Source organism: Sinohyriopsis cumingii, chromosome 15, assembly GCF_028554795.1.
Source record: "Sinohyriopsis cumingii isolate HCF-2022 chromosome 15, ASM2855479v2, whole genome shotgun sequence".
Classification (NCBI taxonomy): Eukaryota; Metazoa; Mollusca; class Bivalvia; order Unionida; family Unionidae; genus Sinohyriopsis; species Sinohyriopsis cumingii.
The window spans coordinates 47,263,160-47,280,027 of NC_142975.1; the positions used below are offsets into that span (position 1 = coordinate 47,263,160).

Consider the following 16,868-nt stretch of genomic DNA (forward strand, 5'->3'; position numbering starts at 1 on the left):
TATTGTGTACCTGTGTGTCCATCTGTTATGTATAAGTAACTCCCTCCAGCAGTGCAGGTATAGGTGTGAGAAATTTATCTATGTGCCACTACATTTTATCTCAAGTCTATGCTCCCTTTTCTTTGCCAAGTCACTGAAGACCCTGTGTGAAGTTTAAGTACCTGACATTCTCACATTAACTGGACTCTCCCTCTCAATGGTTCAATGAAGCTGTAGACACAACACACAATTGCACACTATCTATCCACAAACTAAGTATAAAATGCAGAGATCTTCCTACTACCTGAGCGCTACCTGTGATTTTCCACCTATCTTGACTACACTGACCTACAAGAGCCAATCAAATGCCTACAAATTAGCCTCCGACAAAGAGGCTCGTATAACATGGTATAATCAATCAAACAGTAGAAGGTAGCTACATACTGAGTGAATATAAAAAGCTAGCCAACATGTGGTGAGTAACAGATCCCATATCCTCCACCTGATGTCCTTAAAAAAATGGGTGGAGTCAAATATCTGAAAGATACTCAACTACACATGGCACGCACCAGTGAAGTGAAAAGCGCAATGCCATTAAGATATCTTCTCCATTATCTAATTTTAATAAGCCTTACATCCTGTAAAACCAGTCCATAAAAGGGTCTGAGCTGCCTCATCTAAATTATGAATGTGGGTGTTATGAACATCATCGAATTCAGACATTGATGTAGGCCTTGCTTTTTTTTAATGACTCACTAATGATCATGTGATATGGGAATGTAACAACATAAAGTACAATTTTCATCAATCAACTAAACCTTAAGTTTAAGTAATAAATAGTAACATACTTCTATAAAACGTTTCCATTTACTAAAGCAATACTTCCTACAGAATTTATAATGTCATTTATAAAGCATTTTGAAAAGGGAATGTGATGCACTGATGGGTGAATAAAAATTCACTATGATTTAGGTGGCCATCCCCTTTAGCTAAATGTAAATTTTATATCCTCATAGTATATACACATTTTACGGAAAAGATATCGCAATTTAAATGGAATGTATGTAGATACAGTACTTCTGTTGGTAAAATAACATGAAAGCTCACTAAAAAGTCCAACTACAAGCTACACAGACCCATATACACATCACATAATGAACTGACAGATCTGGGTCTATGGAATTAGGAGTAATCAGCAGAACAAACACTGACCCTGATCTTTGGTGCATTATCTGATGGCAGGTCAGAGTCTATGTTATCTGCAGTCAAACTGATTTGTGAGCATATTGAGTATGTGTTCCCCCAAAACAGACAAACAAATTGCTAGAATTACAATAAAATCAAATCAGGCCATCTAAATAAGCATCCAAATATGTATATAAAAAAATTAATTTGTGTACCTCGCATGATTCTTACTAAACCTTTTGTAATCATGTCTGTTTAAATAAGGCTAATTACATGTATCACAAAACATGACGAATGTGATGTCAAAAGACCTATTTCTCAGTTTTTCTATATTTGCTTCTGAAAAGTCAGACATTAATAGTGGGAGGTTTTTTAATTCTCAAAACAAAATGTTTTCATAGATATAAACTAGAATGTGTCTTCTAGATTTTCTTCCAGTTATCAATTCAATTTTAAAAACAGAATGATCAAGAAGAAAAAAATGAAGAAATATTACTACTGATGAAAGTGGATCTCATGTCTGGTAGCTACTGTACACTATTATGCCTTTAGGCCAAGGACACAAATTCCCATATATTCATAACTAAATAATAATTACCTTTACAGAAAAGGCTTGCTTGATCAAATGCTTTTAGTTTTCCTAGGTGGTTGATTTGTACAAAGCTTTGACTACATTTACTCCATGGTCGTCAATTTGTAAGTACTCCACACTGGTCAACTCGTACAGAGATTTGAATACATATATCTTGTCAAATGAACTTTTTTCCCCCTAAAAGTAAGAAGATACATATTAAAATAAATAAAAGAATGATTTATGCTGTTCATATGTCTGACAGATGTCATGCAAATAATCTGATACTTAAGAGTTTTAGTTTGTATATACAAATGTACCATGTGTTCTGGCACGTGAATAGAGTCTAACTGAAAATAACACTGATCATGATTTGCCATTACACAATCTGCTGGCAGATCAGGGTCTATCTGTTAGTTCTACAGATTACTCCTAACAAACTGCACATACCAAGATCTGCCAGAGCATTACGTGATGGCAGATCTGGGTCTGTGTAGTGTGCAGTTGGACTACATATGGTACAGCAGACTTCGAGCATCCCTGCACCAGTACTTCTACATTTATATGCTTGTATTTCCCTATTCAAAGTCTTCAAGGTTTCAAGATTGTGCAGCAAACAAAACAGGTATTCATGTACATTATTCATGAAGCTAGGAGTCATTGGACATGATGATATAAAAACTTCCTTTGTTCTGTGACTAATCAAAATATCAAAAGAGTGCATCCTAAAGGTTGGACAGCAATGGGTAAATGAATTCCTTGCTTAGGACAGGTCATAGCTCTGTACCCATCAATCAATCTTCATCATTATTATTTTGGGCTTCTGAAGCTTATGCTCTAGTCCAGTCTCTCTCTCAAAAGCCTTATTGGTCTGGGGCAGTAAAAGAAGGGACTACTGGGGTAATATTGAGGGCCGTTTTCAATTAAACATGCATCTATGAAGAAATTTTCCTTTAATTACACCTTTTCAAGAATTTTTAGAAATCAAAGATATTTTCACTTTACCGATAATCATTTTAAATCTTTCTTATTTAAGGTCTTACAAAGTTTTTGTTTTTTAAGGCAAAGAACTGCAAATTAAAAAAGAGTAAAATAAGCATAACTTCCTTCCCAAAATATGAATTTATACAAACAAGTGGAACATCCAACTAATACTGAAACAATGTTCTTTTAACGTGTAACATAAATCCACAAATCATCAATGAACCTTCAAACTTAAAAAGTAAACCCCCCAAAACAAAACAAGTTTTCTAAAAATTATTATATGCATCAACTTTTATTCTGAGATGCAAAAAAAATCTACAAAATTACCTAACAAACCCTAGCCCAAATGTTGAGAAAACACAATGATTACACGCAATAAAGTTTTTTAGCACAATGACAGACTGAAAATGTTCAAGGAGTTCCAATTTAAAACTTTAAACACTTACAAATTGCAGCTTTGAGTTACAGAGATGAATATAAACTGTGACAAATCTGCTTGACAAATACTGAAGCAATTGAAAGCAAAATCATTTCCAAAAACCCTAGTATTATTTCCACCAACTCAGTTCCACAGTTTTCCAGTCAATTACAGAAAATCCTGTAAGAACAATATTTTAGTTAAACACCTGAGATCAGGTAAAAAGAGTGGCATCATGAAGTCTTGAACATATACATCCAACTGGGTGTTAAATAATTTCTCATTTCTTTGAGAAATCAAAAAATGTATGTGACAGATACTTCTTTTTAACTGAATCCTATCTGCTTGATACTAGGCAGTGAAAAGGGAAATCCCATCAAAGGCTCTGCTTATTTGGTCCTGATAAGGCACTGTGAGGGCACATGCAATTGATAACAAGGCTTTGTCCCTGATAACTGAGAGAGATGGTGTAAACAACCATTACATTTCTATATGTATTTGGTCGAGTAGGGGGCGAAGTGAGGTAAATTGCTGAGATAGTTTAAAAAAGCTAAAACTCTTGCTATGGTTCAGTCCAACACTGACTTTTGTCATATGTGGCAACAGCATATGTCATATGGTACCATCAAATTTCAGCAATGTGTTAATTGTCAGAATTTGACCACATACCTTTAAATGGCAATTATTCAATTAATTTCAGTCCTAATACTTTACAATAATAGCTCCTAAAAATACATATGGCAAAATCAATGTTTAAGTATGCTGATGCATGGATGATGTCACCCTAAATGTGTAATCCAGTACAAACCAGATTAAATATTGCAAGTTGTAATGTCATGATGAAAGCTGTGTGTGCACAAGATAGGCTATACATGACGGCCAGTATAAATGGTGGAGGAAGAACCAGGGAAGAAAAAAAACAAAGAAACACTGACCCAAAGAAGCTACTGGCAAGCTTTCTCACATACCCACATTGACTGAGCCTGAGACTTGAACCCATGCAGACAGAAGTGAGATGGTAGTGATCCATAACAGTGAGCACTTTAGACCACTTGGCCACTCAGGGCCCCCTGCCATGATAGCACAAGAAATAATCATAAATTCCAGAATCACACAACATGGAGGAGACCCCAAGAAGAGATATATTGGATCAATCACACATCTTAGATAGACCCTGTGATCTTACCAGATCAATCAAATATTCTAGAATAGACCCTGAGATGAGGTACAAGATTATTCACATATCTTAGGTGGACCCTGAGATGAGGTAGTGGATAAATCAAACATCCTAGCATAGATCCTGAGATGAGGTACTAGATTATTCATGTATCTTAGGTAGACCTTGTGATGAAGTAGTGGATAAATCAAACATCTCAGAATAGATCCCGAGATGAGCTATTGGATATAAACTTATGCATACAATAAATGACAATGAAGATATATGACATTATATTTTAATCACAAAGATCTCTTTCTGAAAATGTTTTTAAACTAAAAGACAACAATTTAGTCCAAGTTCACTGAACCAACAAGCAAATTAATTGAAAATTAATGAAAAGGAAATAATACTGAGCTTAACCATTTGTGCAGGAATCAAAAAATATATATATTTTTTTTACATTCTGTATTAAATTTCAAAACAAAGCAAATTTAAAAAATGCATTTTTGCAACTTTGTCTATATCCTCAAATTAGTCCTCATTAATAAAGAGAAGGCTACAAAGAACAGTGCCCTTTAACACTGCGGTGTTACTTTTTATACAAATCTGAGAGTGACAGGTACTTTTTCCATTTATATTGCTACCAAATTCTGTCAAAGTATATATTCACTTTATATAAACAGCAAGAAGGCCCTCACAGATGCCTACACCAACATTACAGGATTTACAGCATATTATCTATTCAAGGCAAACATTGAGGTTGGTTGTCAAAATAATGAAGGCATGCTAAATGATGGAACACCACCAGTAGCAATAGGCAGGACACAACTATCTGATTACTTTGGAAGGGTTATATACAAATTTGACACTGCTACAAATTACTATACTATGCTTAACACCAAAAAAACATGTTTTGAGTCGCAAAAATGAATTATCTGATAATACATACATTAACAGTTATGTTGGGGGGGGGGGTGTGCAATCAAACAGATAGTACTGAGAGGTGGTCCTGTCAGACATCACAAATTCTCCCAATTACATTATCCTTTATAGCTGACAATAGGGAGCAAGTTTATCAGTGCAAATGACCTGAAGAAAACAATGCAAACATTAAAAGATTTTTAAAAAACTTTATATTATATATTAATAATATCCAGATTCCCTTTAAGTGCTAATGCTCTAATGACAACATGAATTTTAAGGAATTCAAGATAAGACCACACCATTTTATAAAACTGCTGATGTCTCATATTTTTTAGCAAATAAAAATATTTTAAAATCAGCTGTTGTGATAGTCATAGTAATTGGCAGCAAGATGGGTACCACTTTCATTTAGAAAACCTCCTGTCAGTAAGATAATCCATTCAGAAGGAGTAAGAATAACAAGATTTTCAAGATGGCTGCTATGGTAGCCATACTGGATGTCAGACAGCACCATATTCATTTAGAAGCAGCTAAACATCAAGTTCAATGGCAAAAAATCCATGTCAACATGATAATCCATCTAAGAAGAATAGTAATAAAAAGCTTTTCAAAATGACCAACATGGCAGTCATATTGGATGTAAGATTGTCACCACTTTCAATAAGAACCAGATGTAAGGAATCTTCCCCATGTCAATATTACTCTATACTGAGAAGTAGTAGCAAAACAACAATATTTTCAATATGGTTGCCATACAGATTGACACCATATTTATTTAGGACTTGGTAGACTATCTGCCCATAAGATGTAGTGATAACAAGATGGCTGCCATGGTGGCTATACTGGATAATAGATCAGTACCATTCTCATTTAGGACCAACTAGACATCATAAGAAGTCTTTTAATGAAAATCCCATACTAATATGACCATCTACCGTATTCCAGGGAACTGACAATAATAAGAAAGATGGCTGCTGTGGCAGCCATGTTGAATGTCAAATTGGCACCTTTTTCATTTCAAGTCTTTAAGTGAAACCCTATATAGATATGATCACTCACTCAGGAGGAGTAATGATAAAGATGTTCCAAATGATAATTTTTGGGATGCTATATGTAAGAAACAAATATATCAATTCAAAAAAACTGTGTCATCCTCTATAAACAAAGCTTGTTGAAGAAGTAGAGTAATAGGTGAGGTAATACAGTAAGGCAATACTCATAACTGTATGAAATTATTACATCAACGAAACATAGATTCCCACCCTCACATGAATAATCTTAACTCCCTACTCAACTATCTTCTTATCTAGTATGGATTACCCTTGAGCTACTTATCTATAAAAAAATGCTCTCTTTTAAAACAGCTTCAATCAAAGACTACTATTAGGGCATTCTTCTTGGATCCTGTTTGAAACCCAACACGAAGAAACATCAAGTAGGTAATAAGATAAAGCTTTAGGTTCCATGTCTGTAATGGCATTTGCCCCATTAATCACCTGATTAAAAATCAAATTGACATAACTAAGTCCACTTTCAATATCCTAAGAAGCAAACTTTGTACTCTCAACAGCCAAGAAAAGTTCACTACATTTCAAAAGGAATGTGACACAGTGCATAAACTCCTTGTAAAGGAAAACTAACACGAGGAAACCTTTATTAAGATAAGTTACAATGAAATTAGTGATTTTTTTTCCCACAAAATAGAGTAATTTATCTCAAAGTAGTACGAATTTTGTACATATTTTCATAAATCTTGATAAAATTAAACATTTACAAATTATGAAAACCCATATTTTACCATCAAACTGATACATTTTCTTTAAAAATATTCTGCAGAATGTTGTGTCTAATAATCCATGATGAACTTCAAATTCCATCACTTAAACTGAGCCAAATTAAAAAACTTTCATGGATGCTAACACCCATGGAAAAGTGATCCCAATTATCTTACAGTTGAGACAAAAATCGATCAATGAAACAAATACCTAAATATTACAATAATGGTCAAACACAAAAGGTTTCTGTATGCACTTATATTGTGACCTCAAAACTTTCAAAACCCTATATCAATTGTTCCTATGAAATTGTATTACAAAATCCTCTAATTATTTCATGTAAAGTCAAAGCTGGCATCCCCCCACCCCAACCCCCCAGATTTAAAGTGACAAAGGTGTGGAATGATAAACTAAAATTCACACAAATAAAATGGTTTGTGTGATTTGTGAATGAATTTTTGTCTTAATACTTCATTTAAATGGCCAAAGCTTTTTTTGCCCTTCACACACAGGCTGGTTCCATAGTTCATAACAGAATTAGTTGCCTGTAACCTTTTGACTTTTAAAAACAGGGGTACTACAGAGAGATGTATTTTAAGAGTTTGATGAAGCAATATAAAAAAAATCTGTCTCCGTTGCAAAAGTTACTACAAATCTTCCATTGTTTAGAACACATTCTAGCTACTACTGACATGTTCAAACAACTAATAAAACAATTACTCATTATATTTGAAACCTTTTACCTTTGTTATCTTCCAATATCATGTACATGTACCAATTCCATTCCAATAAACAAGAACACTTAGAAAATGTTAAGCCAAAGTCCTGAATGATAGTTTTGTCATTTTTTAAATTATTATTTTTAGACCCATGCTGTCCCCTCTAACTATGAACAATAAGCTCACCCCCTGTTATGAGATGCATTTCAAAAGCCCATCGATCTGTAGGTTTTATAAGGTACTTGTGTTTGGAGAAGTACTTATCTCAGCCTGGTGTCTCTGTACCATGGTTTGCATATATCTCTTGTTCAAACAATCCCCGTCTTCTAAGAATGAAATTAACAATAGTGCAGTCAATGACAGTCCACCATATCTTTGTTCCACTGACAAGTCAGTTACTGTTAGAGTACTTGAACAAGAATAAAACCATGGCAATACCAATGAAACTTGTAAACTTGATAGTGTTTACCCCACAGTGTTACCTAGTAACTAAAATAAACTTACATTATATGCATTAGGCAGCTGATCCATATTTTTTGTTGCTATGGCAACAAAATCTCCAAGAGCTTAAACACTGTTATGAACTCAATTTGAAGTATGGCCCTCATTAGCTAATCTCTCATAATGTGTGATTTAGTATTAAAAAGCTTGCACTAATGCCATCAAATGGTTGCAGAGAATTTCCATAATTCAAGCTCACTGGTGATAGGTGTGCAATTATAAGAACTACAAAGGGACGCTATAATTAAAAGCAGGCTCAGATTTTTACCTAAATTTTGTATCTAATTAACAGAAGGTTTAAATTTGGGTACATTATGAGTCATTACATCCAAAGACAGATGATATTGCAATATCAGCAAGTTAGACCAAAGGCATACAAAGGAACAGAAAACATTCTGCACTGAGATGTACTTTTAAAATTGCCATTAATATGACTAAAATTGGGTATCTATCAACTACAGTACTGCAAGTTTATGACAAACACAAATCAGACGTTTTGCCCATTTATGGATGTAAAATACTGTAAAAAAAAGAAAACAAATTTCCCCCTGCAGGCTCAAGGATGCTGAATAGGCCAGACGTACCTTCATAAATGGTCAACATTTTAAAAAGAAATTTAAATGACTATACATTGCTGCAAGCTGAAATTGGTATAAATTTATCATTAAAAAAATCTGACCAAAAAGCATGTCTTTTCCTAGAATGCTTTATGGCAACAGAAGCGCTGTGGTAAATTTCAAAACTTATTGCCACCATTGACTGGATTTCAGTGACTTGAGTCTGATCCCTTTTCTTTAGATTTCTTTCAACCACAATGAAATTATTAATGTTTTATAAAATCAAAACTTGTTACCTTAGATAAATACACCAATATAAATGTGCAAACAGATATTATACTTTAATATGTACATGTTTTTTAATGGACTGAGAGAACAATAGATTTTACCAAGGCGGTAAAGTGAGAATGAGTTATGGCTGGCAAACTTGTACTGAATTTAGCATTTAAACTACTTTACGATGTAACATAGCATGCACACAATAACTGGCATGTGAAAATAACCTTCATACAATAACTGATATGGGAAATGACCTTCAATTATTTCAACTTGATTTTCCTATCTTTACACCTGATCTATATGTACAACTTGCTTACTATAGAAACTGGCAATAAAAATACCTTACAAATAGCATTCACATTACAGTACAGAAAGTGGAAATCAAAATACCTACCAACAGCACTGACATTACAGTCAAGCAAACTATACTGATCCTTTATGCACCAGATGAGGCTGTTTAAGGCTCCATCAGCATGTAAACACTCTGCTTGTGACAAACCAATTTTATTAAAATGTGCAGAAAATTTAGTACTTACCAAAGTTTTGCTTTTAGCACTTTTGCGAGGAATAATTTCATGCATTTTCTCTCCTCAATTAATAACTTTTACAATGCAAAGGATGTTGCCATATTTTAAGTTCTTCACCTGTAAAAGCTATCCATACCTGTGGCACTGAAAAGCCTATTCTAGTTATGTGACACACTTTAGCCAATTCCAGTTATGTGACACTATTTAGCCTATTCCAGTTATGTGACACTATTTAGCCTATTCCAGTTATGCGACACACTTTAGCCTATTCCAGTTATGTGACACTATTTTGCCTACTCCAGTTATGTGACACACTTTAGCCTATTCCAATTATGTGACACTATTTTGCCTACTCCAGTTATGTGAGAAGGTGACTGTCAACTGAAAGTGACTGAAAGTTATGTTAGCTGTTAGAAAGTTTGGTTTCAATTCTCGATATACTTTGAGTCCATATGATAAGGTATACAGATTAACAGTATTTCAGAGTAACATAAGAAAATTTTGAGTAAATATAAATTGTTCACAGTTATCTTACAATAATGAAAAGCTGTGAATTCTCAGAGTATGCTGCAGAATTCTGAAGGGCCTATAAATAGATTCCTTGTGTATCTCCATACAATCAAATCATCTTCATTATTCACTATGTAGTGTAACATCACCACTCTGATTTCTAATGTTTCTAAAATGAAATCAACAGGCTAATGTATCACCAATAGACTTACTTCAACTTAAATGTGTCACTATATCCAGCATGGTAACTTTCATAGCCCAGACAAATCAATCAACTAATGTATCACCATTAAACTGGCTGCAATTGTCACAACTATATATCCAGCATGGCATCTTTCATAGCCCAGACAATCAATGTAATATCTTTACAACTGTTCAGTGGATTTGAAAAATATTTTTTTGAACACATAGTATATGTATATTAATTCAATGTACATATTAAAGTTCATTTTCCTTTAACAAGTGAGGACCAACATGGAAAAACGTTTACATTAATTTGCAATTAATGATTCCCCTCTACATCTCCAACTACATGAAAAGTACAGTATCCTCTCAAGTCATGTTTTTCTAACTTATTTTGTATTTTCACCAAATATACATTTAACTTGCAAAAAGACTCTTTTTCCATTCATATTCCTTCCAATTAGGAAAAGTAATGCATATTATACACACAATGAACCAGAAAACAGTTCTGGAAAAAAGTGACACTTTGGAGTACACTAGCTGAGGATCTATCAACATTCTTTGCATGTCATCATTACAATTTATGAAACTGAGCAATATCTAAGGTAATCCAAGATTAAATGAATTACCAACTTTATAATCCTGATTTGCTTTAATTAATTTAATTCCTGTCTTGAGGAATTTTTTCATCAACCGACATGAGACATAAAATGTAAAAATAACTAACTACTTTAGCCTAATTACGTTTCTGACCACATTTTCCTCCAAAATTAAAGATAACTCGCATTTTTTATTATTCACAAAATCACATCCAGCTCTTTATGCTATTTATAAAATAGGATATATACAATCTTTAAAATGTCCCAATCATACTGCCAATCCACTGGTCAATTCCATGTTACCCATCACTGAATATGTTTCAAAACTTCTAATTACCTGGGTTAAACAGCATCTGTTTTTTATCAGTCCTCCACATGATTCTGATGACCTGTACACTCAATACTGGCCCTGTCATCTGCATACCTGTCTTCAATACTGAACTAGTTCAAGAGGTATCTCTCATATCATATGAAAGGCCTCAAGGTAAACCTGACAATAGTAGAGGCTACCCATGGGGAAACTAATATAACAAAGAAACAAACTTGTTAATAAAGATGGCTGTTGCTGGTTGGTTGATTTTAAACTTCCATTTTCAAAATTATTTGAAAGTGAGAAACATATTTCTGAGATGAAAGAGAAAGCAATATCAACCAAAAATATCAGTGGTGTCTGGGCAACAGGCCTGATCAAAGACTGAAAGTAGATGGAAGCCAGGATATGTATGATCATTTAAAAAGCTGGAAGAAACAATAGCAATTGCTGTAACAGTATATGCTAGAAAAACAAAGTCATGAAAATTGTATACAGATAAGAGAAAGAAAAAAAATGGCAATATTCATATTTTGCTGGGACTTCAAATAGACTAAAGTCTGAACCCAGCTCCTTCTGCCAAGCAACAGTAATGAACCCCCACCCCCATTCTAATCCAAATACTTTGGTTTCCACCCTATCAGAACGATTAACAATTACTGTGAATTTGCTATTTTTCTTGAGACACTAATAATTTTTGAAAAATGTATTGTTTGTCCAATTAATGAAATTAAATGTCTGTACAGCTGAACATGTAATTCTTCACAAGGCTGAAAAAAATTACTTCAAAGGTTTATCTGGAGTAAGACTCACTTCAAAGAATTATACACATAATCTGCTCCAAGAAATTAATGCCAGAACCAGTCCTCAATGCAAAAAATGTTTACCAGAATAAATTAACCTGACAAACGATGGTGATTTTGTGTCAATAAGCAACATCTAATGCAATCATAATATATTTAAAAAATGGCTGCCAACAAACAGTCTTTGCCTCCACATCTTTTAATCATTTAAACTATAGCATCTGAACACATGTTGCTGCCTGTATTCTGATATTATGAACCAATCAGACATTCTGTTTGATGTTGGCTATAGAAATAGGATGCATGTCAATAAAATTTACATTGCATTACCATGTCACATATTTAATGTAGCCATGCATATCATCTTTGGTGCTGCAGTATATGCTTAGTGAGACAGTTCAATGCTTTTTTTTAATACAAAATAATCATCAATAATTTCAGCTGTGTAGCTGGCTTGTGCGTGCAACAATAAAAAATATTTAATTTTTCTGAATAAAAACGAGCTAGCATATCTAAATATTTCTCAACCTGTACAACCTTCCTTAGAAGTCACAATCCCTTATCCAGCCCAATTTATTTACCCTTCTCCTAATTTTACCTACTTTACACAGGAAATATGTATTCATCCTTTCCTGCTTGAAAATATTAGTTACAAATATGTCACATCATGAAATGTTACTAGGTAAATACATAATAATAATGCTGATGTGCACATATGTACTCTAGGTTCTTCTTTGCAATGAAAAACAACCTAGCTCAGGCGGTAGAGCATTGAACTCTAATGCAAGGGTCACAGGTTCACTACCCATCCAGGCCTGCCTATGTGCTTCAGTGTGTCCTATGGAAAGCAGTTACTCAGTGGCATGGCAACTGCCCATGCAACCCCTACAACTACAGTGGTGGTGGTCAGAAAACCATAAAACAGCTTCTTTTATTTGATATAGGAAGGGAGTCCCCAGAATTAATTCTAGGGTCGGGCTGGAATTTCTTGCCATGCCACTGTATTTAGCTCCTATTTCCTCTGCATGATAAAGTCAATGATGCACTAAAAGTGCCATTAAAACCAACAATCTACCCATTGAAACAGATGAAAAATTAACCATACATTTTACACAGTGACATATTTAAATCCAAAACTACAATGTACCACATAAGAAAAAAGTATGACTTCAGCATAAAACAGCATGGAATGGAAACAGTGAAATTGGAAACTTTCAAAAGGGCCACACATAATAAATAATTGTCCAAAAACTATGAATAATTATGCCAATTGCTGTAATCACTCTATACAAGGCAGCTATTCTGTCATTTCTGTCCCACTAAAATATTCCCTTGAACAAGAACTTGTAATTTGATATAATGGTAATCAGGGCAGCCTTTGCAAACTGGTTGAACAAATTTCGCCCTGTATCTTTAAGTACATGAAGGACAGTTTAAGTAACTTGCTCAAAACACTGTTCTGCTACTTGGCAACAACCATATCTTCACAATCTGACCTTTGCCCACAAATCTGCATACCACTTCCGTAAAACTAGGGATTTTCTGATTTTAAAAAAAATTAAGCATTGAAAATTTCATGAAAACTGGATGAGAAATGTTGAATTTATTAAGATTTGTAATTCTATATTTGTAATAAATTAAAAGCTTCAATGGTAACCAACTGGACTCCTGTCTGACCAGGTGACATCCCAAACACAGGAATTCAAAATGTGATTAGGTAAACATTCAAAACTAACTGGGTAATTAGATGTCTGAAATCCAGCAGTTCTAACTGAGAATGCTTTCAAAATGCATTCAGGCTGAAATATCTGGTTGCCTATCAAAACCAACTGGTTGTCAAACCAAAAATACCTTCATGTGATTTGAATGAAAATAAATGCATACAACACTAAATCATATTTTCACTTGTGCTTTCTTCTATCAACATATCAAATTAGGCCCAACAGTTTGTCAAATGTCTTAATTTTTTTCTCTAAAAAAATATTTAATATACAAATTATTTAGGCAGATGGTAGAATAATTTCTTTTTAAACTGTTGGAATACAACGCTCTTTAAAAGAATCTGAACCTGTATATATTTTTCTACATTAAATTCATCATTCATATATGAACAACATGTATAACCTTAACTTACCTGGCATGTATAAAAGCCTCTAGGCAGCTTTTTATTAACTACATTCAAGTCACTGACCTGATTATAGCCATCAAAATTTAGTCACCCCATCAGGCTTTCAAGTTTTTGAAGTATGGCAGCCTGATGCTAAAATTTATTTACATTTTTCCACCCTTTTATCTTGCTGGGTAGCCACAATGCTTTGCCAAGAGACAACTTCTTAATAAAGAATCATAATCATATCAAATATGTATCTCTAGACCAAAGTTTGGATATATGTGTGCATCATTTATTCATCACATGTCCTGCATGGAGAAAAAAACTAACATTTTCAAGGCATAAAAAAAGAATGTTTTTTGGATTACAGAAAACCATGTGTGGAATCCATTACAGTGTCGAATTTCATTTATGCTTAGCATCTCATCTAACCGAGTAATAACATTTAATTACATCATCAAGGGATGACAAACTGAAAATTGTTTGGGCAAGTATTTGTAAAAGAATTAAAAGTTGCCAATTAATAAGAAACATTTAGCTTTTTACGTCCTTCATTACACATTGTTCACCAAGTTTTTCTGCCCTGTGAGAATCTGCAATATGTGACAAGCATAAAGCTTGAAATTTAGTTTTATTGTATATTGCACCTGATGTACACCACGAATTCCTATGTTATCAAATTTTATCCATAATAAAAATAAAAAAGTAGCGAAGAATAAACAAATAATATAAAACTCAAAATTCTGTCACCATGCTCCACTTAAGACATTCATAGGTTACAAATGATTTTTGCATACTAAGGGCAAAACAATACATATGAACCATGTATACATGTATCTTGATCCAAAACTGATTATATGATATATATTGATACAACACGAAAAAAACTGAGACAAAGAACTAATATTTACTCATGGCCATTAAAGATTAAATGTACTGCTCTGGTGGCCTAGTGGTTAGAGCGTCCACCTCGGATGTGGGAGTTCGTGGGTTCGAACCCTGGCCAAGTCATACCAAAGACTTACAAAAATGGTACTAACAGCTGCCTCGCTAGGCATTCAGCATTAAGAGGTTAGTGTTAGGACTGATCATCCTGGTGTCAGGATAATGTGACTGGGTGGGACTCGTGCTACATGTATGTGGCATTATGCCCCAGTGCTAGACATCATTATAAACTGCCACACTGCAGCGATATGACTGAAAAATTGTTAAAGCTACGTTAAAAATCCTAATCACATACAACACACAAAGACTAAATGGAACTTGGATAAGATGAGAATTGATTTACATTTATTCTCCATCTTTTGTATCTAAGTGTATATCAAAACATTTAAATTACTCATGCACTGATATTATCAGTTGGGGCCCCAAGTGGCCGAGTGGTCTAAAGCGCTCACTGTTCCGGAACACTGCCATCTCACCTCTGTCTGCGTGGGTTCGAGTCCAAGGCTCGGCTAACGTGGGTACGTGGGCAAGCCTGCCAGTAGCTTCTCGTGGGTCGGTGATTCTTCCCTGGGTTTTCCAGGGTTCTTCCTCCACCAGTTATACTGGCCGCCATGTATAGCCTATCTAGTGCTGAAAAATGGCGTTAAACCATAGAACAACAACAACAATATTATCAGTTAATCATTTCACTCTGAATAATGCTGCAAATATTATAGGCTGTTCCTCATATACCTTTACAACCCATGATTGCAAGAATCAGGCTCTACTGTAGCATTGCATTTTGCACGCTCAAAATTATTTAAAGTTGGCATCAGAAGAGAACATGTGATAATCACTCAAAAACAAAAGTTTACCCATACATGACAGAAAAACAATTTATGATTCTTAACATGTGAGTCTGAATTCCTCTGACAAACACAAGTTTGAAACTTTCTGTATGTTGTGACTATTTTTAGAAATATGTTATGTGATAAAATGCATTTGTTCCAAACATTGTCGAAAAGATTCAAAATACACTATATTAGAAGTATGCTGAGTGATGATATTTCAAAGGAAAGTATTAAAGTTCATGTGGATGTAAGTCCCCCCCAAAAATATTTCATATTGCACTGGTTTTAAAATTCGTGTTGGTGGCTACATTTTAAAAAATAATATTATATAAGGGTCTATGTACCTTGAAGCATAATGCTCAATTTGCCATGCATTCATTGCCTACCAAAGTACCACCACCACCTTTGGCAATAGTTTAATTTAACTTTTATCATTGACACTTCTTGTTTTTCATAGCTAAATTGAAATCTTGGCAATGGGAGTGGAGGTGTACGTCTTGTTATTATACAAGTGAATTTAAATTAAATAAAATGCACACAAACTACAAACATACTTAAGAAATTAATAGGATTGCCTCAAAATGTGAAAAGGTATTTAATGTGAATCAATAGAGCTTTAAAAAAAAAAAACAGGAGTAAAAAGCATTCTACAAATGCAGCACATTTTATGCAGACTGAGTATAGATTTTTTTTTTATTCAAATGATACAAAAGTTTCATTTTCTGGATTTAGTAAAAAGCTGTTTATTGCTACTGCCATAAGCACAGTGATATAGATTCTTTTTATTATTTTAAAAGCTGACTACATATTTAATAAATAGCCATTATATCCTTCAAATTACTGTTCCATTTAAACTAAAAATTTCTTCTTTCTTATCCTTACAATTGCTGATGCAAAACATTTTTAGTTGTGCATTGTTTGTGTGTTGTCTTTCTCATTTTATTAATCAATATACACTGTAAAAGCACTTCATGCTGTCATAATGCATTTCAGGTGCCAT

The 16,868-nt window shown here is 33.9% G+C and overlaps 1 protein-coding gene across 7 annotated transcripts in view; it reads right to left on the reverse strand.

Annotated features, from left to right (window-relative positions):
* The window catches only part of LOC149781743 (uncharacterized), a 90,144-nt gene that overhangs the window by 52,757 nt on the left and 20,519 nt on the right, over nt 1-16,868 (reverse strand). The window contains exon 1 of one of the 7 annotated variants that reach the window (XM_089935861.1): nt 11,208-11,295. The exons of 3 other annotated variants lie outside the window; for them this stretch is intronic. In XM_089935861.1, coding sequence (XP_089791987.1) covers nt 11,208-11,292 — 85 coding nt within the window. In that variant the 5' untranslated portion in view covers nt 11,293-11,295. Of the gene's footprint in view, nt 1-10; nt 295-1,762; nt 1,897-11,207; nt 11,296-16,868 lie in introns of those variants that run through there. 3 more of the 7 variants (XM_089935858.1, XM_089935860.1, XM_089935857.1) reach the window with 3 other exon arrangements.